An 8,268-nucleotide genomic window follows, 5' to 3' on the forward strand; every position below is an offset into this window, starting at 1 on the left:
CATACAATTAAAACTACATAGTACCCTTCTCCAAACGTCAAAGATACTTTTCTCATTTATAAGACCTTTAATAGTTGAAACTTAATTTACGTAATCCAATAACAACTTATTTGAATATGTTATAGAAAATTTAAGGTCAGAAATTTTAATTCGAAAACTGCTGATTAATTTTGATCGAGTTAAGCATAAATCATTATAGCACCTCATCAATTATGGGCATCAATAATCCAATTGTCTTTATTCTCATAAAAAAATTAAGAACTAGTATGATATACTACCTCCGTTCCTAAATGATCTTTACGGTTACTATTTGCACGGTAATTAAGGAATTTTGGTGAACATGTGATGGTGGGGTAACAAATGGAAAATGAGTGGCTATAAATTGTCCAACAATGTGAGTGGGTGAAAACTAATATTAAAGTATTGTGAGTGGGTAAGTTATGGTGGGCCAAATAAGAGTAAAAATGGAATAAAGTAGGAGTGTAAAGAACTTTCAGGAACGGACTAAAACGGAAAGCGTAAAGAACTTTTAGGAATGGAGGTAGTATTAACTTGTGATTAAAACCCGAAATTTGTTTAAAATTAACCCATTTTTTTTATGATTTTTACGTTGTAGACATTATTAATATTTTTCAAACAAACCACAAATAATTTCAAGGATATCAATGGCGGATCTTCCTTACAGCTTGGGTTCGGGGTGGAAATTTCATAGTGTACTTTTAGTTCCACCATCCCCCATAAACATTTAAGTATAATTGTATAAATATCGTACTCCACTATATTATTTAATTGTTCTATTGTCATTGAACACCTTAACCGAATGTATAAAACATAAGCAACTTGTAAATAATTATTTGCTTCTTTACTCTTTAGATTATTTGATGCTCAAATCAATTTATATATGGGCTAAGTTTGTGAATTAACTTACATATTATTTCAACTTGAGCTTATTATACGTCAATTATTAGAAAATTTAATAATTGTATTGGAATTAAATGAAAATATGAATGAGGTCTTAAAAGGTGAAAAAAAGAAAGTTCAGGTTCCGAAAGGTAAAAAAACGAAAAGGTTAGTCCTTAAACTTTGGATTTACTTTAACCTTTTAACCTAAGGTTCTAACCTTTTAACCTAAGGTTCTAACCTTTTAACCCAATGACATAACCTTTTAATGTACGCTAGTTAAATTTGGCCGGAAAAGGGGAATGATGTCCTAAATGATGAAAATTTCAAAAGGTTAGACCCCGTCTATTATCTTAACTCTTGTAAAGTTTGTAGATATGTAGTCAGATTCTCCCTCGGTAAAAAACGTTTATGTGAAGCATGTAAAGACTCAGCGCGTCTCCTGTGAGACCAGTCACACCATCAACTTGATGGTGTGACGAGCGCGAAACCAATAACGTACCTCCCCTAAAACTATATAAAAAAAAGTAACAGATCTAAACTATAGAAGTAACATACCTAAACTAAAGAAGTACCTCCTCTAAAATTATATATATAAAAAAAAGTAACATGTCTAAACTATAGAATTAACATGTCTAAACTAAAAATGTACCTCCCCTAAAACTATTCCGTATAAAAAAAGTAAAATGTCTAAACTATAGAAGTAACATACCTAAACTAAAAAAGTACCTCATTTAAAATTATATATAAAAAAAGTAACATGTCTAAACTATAGAAGTAATACATAAATAAAAAGGTACCTCCCCTAAAACTACTCCGTATAAAAAAAATAACATATCTAAACTATAGAAGTAACATACCTAAACTAAAAAAATACCTCCTCTAAAATTATTAAAAAAAGAAATTAACATGTATAAACTATAGAAGTAACATACCTAAACTAAAAACAATATTTCCTCTAAAATTATATATAAAAAAAGTAACATGTCTAAACTATAGAAGTTACATATCTAAACTAAGAAGGTATCTCCCATAAAACTACTCCGTATAAAAAAAAGTAACATGTATAAACTATAGAAGTAACATACCTAAACTAAAAAGAGTACATCCTCTAAAATTATAAAAAAAAGTAACATGTCTAAACTATAGAAGTAACATACCTAAATTCGCAAGTGTGAACTGGTATCACCATTAGTTGATGGTGAGGACAATCTCATATAAGAATTTGGGGTAAAGACTAGATGAAAATGTTAGACTATGTAAATAATCTAATGTAATCATAGATATTATTCTGCAAATATCATAGATTTATTTAGTATTATTTTATATTTCTAATGTACGCTATATATACACCTTTTAAGATTAATGAAAATATTACGGAAAATATTCTTTCAGAAAATAATGTAAACCACTATTTACATGTTTAATGTAATTTTTTTTTAAAATGGAATAAAATAGATACTCATCCTAAATTCCTATTGCACTATTCAACTAAGAATTTTCCAAGTACATGTAATTGTAGGGCTGTCGTTGGCTGTATAGCCAGTTGTGTCCCAAGTCATTTAAAGTCAATGAGAAAATGGGAACAACTAACACTACAACAACTAATTTACTACTAGTATTTTCCTTTTACTATTAAAATTTTTTGTTTGAAAAAGAAAATGAAAATTATACTCACCATAGAACACACCAACCACGGCGGCCACTATATATAAAGTTGCCCATTTTCAATTTGCAACCATACACTCTGCCCACAAACCATTTCTTTCCAGTTCCTAACCATTATAAAAAAAATTAAGTTTGAGATATGGGGTCCGAAACCGATATAAATCTGAACCGCGATCTTGTACATGTGTTCATGATCTCGTTCCCTGGTCAGGGCCACATTAATCCACTCCTTAGGCTTGGCAAGAGAATTGCCTCTAAAGGTTTTTTAGTCACCTTCACCACCACCGAGAATCTCGGTCAGGGGATCCGAGGTTCTAATGATTCCGTCTCGGATCAACCCATGGCCATCGGGGACGGGTTCATCCGATTCGAGTTCTTTGATGATGAGTGGCCTGATGGCGACCCGAGGAAGCACGACATGGATCAATACCTCCCACAACTCGAAGTCGTGGGTCGCCGTTGGGTGCCTGAGAGGCTAGTGGCATTAGCCCAAGAAGGCCAGCCCGTTTCTTGCCTCATCAATAACCCGTTTATTCCATGGGTGTCTGATGTGGCTGAGGAACTCGAGCTGCCTAGTGCTATGCTGTGGCCACAATCATGCGCTTGTTTCCTCTCTTATTATTACTTCCATCACAACTTGATTTCTTTTCCTACCGACAACGACCCCGAAATCGACACCGAAGTTCCAACTTTACCCCTACTAAAATGGGACGAGATCCCCACCTTCCTCCACCCAACTACGCCATACGCCTTTCTAAAAAGGGCAATATTGGCACAATACAATAACTTGTCCAAGCCATTTTGTATCCTCATGGATACTTTCTATGAGCTGGAGAAGTCCACGGTGGATCACACCGTCGAGCTTTTAGCTCCAACCCCGATCAGGACCATCGGGCCACTCTTCAAGAAGTGCATCCCTGGTGGGGCTCGAGTCCGTGCTGACCCGCTTAGGCCCAATCAGGAGTGCTTGAAGTGGCTCGATGGGAAGGCAGATGGATCGGTGGTGTACATATCATTTGGAACTATTGTATTCCCACCGCAACAACAGATTGACGAGATTGCAGCGGGAATTGAGGCGGCCGGGATATCGTTCTTGTGGGTGATGAAACCGCCTTCAAAGGAGTCGAAGCTCAGCCCGCATACTTTACCCGATGGGTTCTTGGAAAGAATTGGCGATAATGGCAAGGTATGTGACTCCGTACTATTGTTTTATTAATAAGCGGTAGTTTCCCAGGCAAAACGTAAGATGTTTAATTGGATTCTTTTCACCGACAAAACATGAGATACGTGATTTAGTGAACTACTCCGTATCTTCCTATTAGTCAAACTTCATTTCTTTTCATGTAACGTGACTCCATTATTGAAAAAAGAAAAGCACAAGAGTGATTTTTCAAAGTTGGTGAAACTTCTTTTAAAAATCAGTTAATATTTTGGCGAATTCATACTCCGTGCAAAAGACAGTTTCAATGATTTTAATTCCTCATGTTGTACTCCCTATCTCTCATATTACTTGTTTTTATTTTGACCAATTAATTCTCACAAATATTGGCCAAATGAGCAGGTAAAATGAGACTGCTCCATAAAATATAAATTGAATAAAGTGTATGTCTTTTATTGGATCTTTTACCAAATTGACTACTTTTTAAATTTTATTTACTAAAATGACTACTTTTATATTCTATTTCCCAAACTATCTATTCCGTAGTACTTCAGTATTTATTTACCAAAATATCTATTTTAGTATTTTGACTTTGAGACAAAAAAACCATTAAACTGGTTTGTTTTTTTATTTTTATTTTTAATATATATGTAGTATTAAACCAGATTTTATAGGGCGGTTTTATATTTTTTTTTATTTTTGACTAAAAAGAATTAAGAAACATTAAAACCTTTAAACTTAAATTTAAGAACTTCGTAAACTTAAATATGAGAACTCCATAACTAACTATTGTCTCTGATATTCGTCAAAAGCAACTTGTATTCCCAGTAGAACTCGATACTCAAGAAAAAATAAAAGACATAAATAGGGTAATGAACCAAAGAAGGTACAAATTTAAATATGCTCAAGTAGACAATTGAGGCTATTTAAAACCCAAATCAGTTTAATATATATTTTTTAAATACTCAAACCAAACTGCTTCACTATTAAAAAAAAAAAAAAACTCAAACCGGGTCACTATTTTTAAAAAAAAATATCAAACTGGTTCACTATTATTAAAAAAAAAAATCAAACCGGTCCACTATTTTAAAAAATAATTCAAACCGGTTCACTATTTAAAAAAAAAATTCAAACCGGATCAATTTTTTAAAAAAGTTCAAACCAGTCAGTATAAAAATAAAAACTTAGACCGGTTCATTGATTTTACTTTAAAATCAAAATTAAAAGATAGCTAGTAAATAAATCAAATTAAAAGATAGCCATTTTGGTAAATAAAATTATAAAAGTAGTCACTTTGGTAAAAGATCCTCTTTTAATCCACAAATCACAACTTTTAAACTACATTTTTTTTTAATGTGACAAATTTTAAAATGATTTGTTATAACTATAATTAGCCAACTTAGATTCAAAGTGTTGGGATCCTGCATTTCTGTTTGTTTGGTTCAGTACTGACACTAATATTTTAAGGATATATCAAATCATCGATCTAATTAAGTTAGCCATTTGTTGTACTTCCTCCCATATGTTCTCTAATAGTTATCCATTTTTATAAACTTGCAACATTCGGATGGCTTTTTAGTTTTGACCACTTTTGTTTTCTGTTTAAAATTTTTCATTACATACTCTGGATAAATTTGTTTCTGCTTATTATGAATCTAAAATATCTGGAACTCTGGATAAATGTTAAAAAGACATTGAAAGTAAACAACCCCCGGCTAGAAGAATCAGAAAATGGAGGGATGGAAGGAGTCGAAGCCGGTAACATTGAAACAATCCCGGCTGTAAAAAACAAGTTTTAATTTGTTTTTAGATAGTAAAATACAAATTTTAGTTTTTAGGTGGTAAAAAATAATTTTTTTGATTTTCACATAGATAGTAAAATAATTTATCCTAAGCGCTACAAATAAAAAGGTAGGACCGTAGGACAGTTGAAACTTAAAGGAACAAAACCATAAATTTTGTTGTCATAAACAAAAGTTAACGTGTATAGTATAGTGGTCCTTTCAAACCCAAAACACCTATGTACCTCAAAACGGTTATATGGCTACTTAGAGTTGAAATTAATTTTACAATTATTCAAAGCAAAAAAGTCTATATAACGGTATGAATTTCTACGAGATTAGATGGTTTAGCAGCGTACAGTAATTGAGTATATTAGTTTTGATTATGAATTATGAATTATCAATTATGAATTATGAATTATCAATCACATTATTGTTTTGGGTCCACCACGACGATGACAATATGACATTATAGGCAAATGTTTGAATAATTGTGGTGTACTAAATTTGTGTACATTTTAAGTAAACGTAATCAATTTCCCTACACAAAATTGCAGGTGGTCAACTTTGCTCCACAAGAGCAAGTACTAGGACACCCAGCCGTATCATGTTTTATGACTCACTGTGGATGGAATTCGACAATGGAGGCAATTTCCTGTGGAGTACCGGTGGTAGCGTTCCCTTCATGGGGTGACCAAGTGACGGACGCTAAATTCCTTTGCGATGTTTTCAAAACCGGAATACAACTCACTAGGGGTGAACACGAGAAAAGGATAATCTCAAAGGACGAAGTAGAAAAGTGTTTAAGGGAAGCCACTTCGGGCCCTAAGGCAGATGAGATGAAGGAAAACGCGCTTAAATGGAAGACTTTAGCCGATAAAGCGATAGCTGATGGTGGATCATCGGACAAGAATTTCGATCTTTTTATTGATCAAGTGCAAAAGAGGGGCGAAATCGTTCTTGCTAATGCTAAGAAGCTTGCTAATGGTTTACTTACTAAACAAAATGGACATTGATTAGTCTCCAATGTTAACTTGTTTTTTTCCCTATACTTTTGCACATTTTTTGGACCAATTTGGAAATCTTTATACTTTAGTCCAGCTCTATAGGAAGGTTCTTTACTTCCGAGAAAATCATTTCATCAAATTCGTGAAGCGCGTGAGCAATAACTGGAGAAATATATGGTCTCCTCTTTATTTATTTATTTATTTATTTTTCTTTTGATTTGTATGTTCCACTATTGTAATGTGTAAAGTTGTCCAATATCGTTAAATTAATTAATTAATTTATTCAGTTTGTTCTTCTTCAAGTTGGTTCTGTTGGATAATTGTACACTAACATTAGTCTCTTTCTTTGTTTCTCGGTAACAGTCTGTTTTTACTTGGAGAGTTGCGAGAGCTGTTTAAAGCCTAAAATTCTGCTGGAATGTATGGTATATATGTGCATACGTGGTGCTTCTAGAAGGAAACTACGAATGAGTCGTTTGATTTAATGATTGATAGAATGATCGATAATGACATGAGGCACATGACTAAGTATTGGACAAATTTGAGCAGACTAAATAGACCTGTCAAGCATCAATGCTGTTGTGGGAGTTTTTCCTTGGATGATGACGAGGAGGTATCAGGTTCCACGTAGTGTCGAGTCCAATCCACGTCGGCAGCGTACCTACAAAACAAGATTCGGGAATATTTCCTCCGATGCTTAAGTAAGACACAGGTTTTTGGGAGGATGTAATTAATAAACAGAAAGCATTAAAGTAAGTAGTAGAATGTTTCTCTATCTAGAATTGTGTGTCCATTTCTTGGGAAATGAGAATATTTATAGTCCCCCTTTTGGGGGAAACCCTAAGGTGAGCTCATATGATTGGTTGGTGTGTAAGATGGTGACATGTGTCACCATCATAACTCCCTATGGGCCATGGCCTTAAAGTGGTTGCCATAATTAGGCCAGTCACCCATGAGCACATGGTGACTCCTAAGTGGCAGCCCAATAGGCGGCCAGCTAGTCAGGGAGTGCCACGTGTCTTGCGGCAATTGGGCCACGTAAGCGAGGGTATTTTTACCCACATCATTTGCCCCTTAAGAAGGGTATTAAGGTAAGACGGTTGGCGTGATACCCTTCCTTGACCCCTGATCTCCTGATTGGGCTTTTTGAACCGAGGAGAGTGCGCCACGTGGCGGCCTTTCCCATTCTGCCCTCCCTATATATATGTGAAGGGGGTAAAATTTTCATTTTTCACTTTCCAAAATTCACCTCTGTGCTTTTCTAGAGAGGGATTTTACAGAGATTCTTGGCGTTTTCTTCGATTCGGCCCATTCTTAAGACGAAGGAAAGACCGGACAAGCCTTTCGTCTTCTTTTCGCGACGCTCACCTGTGAGGCCATCATCCCCGTTATTTTTGAGGTAAGGGCCTGATTTCAATAAGTTATTTTTTGTATTTTTGTTATTTGTCAATCTTGGAGTCGTCTATTTTTCTTTTTGGAACAATGGCCTATGTTTCTCGAGCCGTTAAGGTTGGAGCTCCTGGATTTGGTGGTCTGATCTGCGCCGCACCAATATCCCTCATTGTTTCCTTTTAAGTCCGTCGTTAAGTTCGGCCTCCCATTGCGTCTTTATGCAGGACACGATGGCGAGGACGAAAAAGACGGCAAACATTGCTGACTTGGGGCTTAGAGGTCAGCAGATGGACCCTTCTTTCTCAGGAGGGAGATCCATCAAGGTGCCGGCGGAGGAAATAAGCCGGACTCCCCCAGGTGA

The 8,268-nt window shown here is 34.9% G+C and overlaps 1 protein-coding gene across 1 annotated transcript; it reads left to right on the forward strand.

Annotated features, from left to right (window-relative positions):
* Positions 1–2,470: 2,470 nt before the first annotated feature.
* Positions 2,471–6,817, forward strand: LOC110792130 (gallate 1-beta-glucosyltransferase 84A23). Its single transcript, XM_021996940.2, has 2 exons — positions 2,471–3,754; positions 6,066–6,817. The coding sequence occupies exons 1-2, from the start codon at positions 2,708–2,710 to the stop codon at positions 6,522–6,524; spliced, it is 1,506 nt and encodes a 501-aa protein (XP_021852632.1). The 5' UTR covers positions 2,471–2,707; the 3' UTR covers positions 6,525–6,817.
* The last annotated feature ends 1,451 nt before the right edge of the window (positions 6,818–8,268 follow it).

The sequence above is a fragment of the Spinacia oleracea genome, chromosome 4, assembly GCF_020520425.1.
Source record: "Spinacia oleracea cultivar Varoflay chromosome 4, BTI_SOV_V1, whole genome shotgun sequence".
Lineage (NCBI taxonomy): Eukaryota > Viridiplantae > Streptophyta > Magnoliopsida > Caryophyllales > Amaranthaceae > Spinacia > Spinacia oleracea.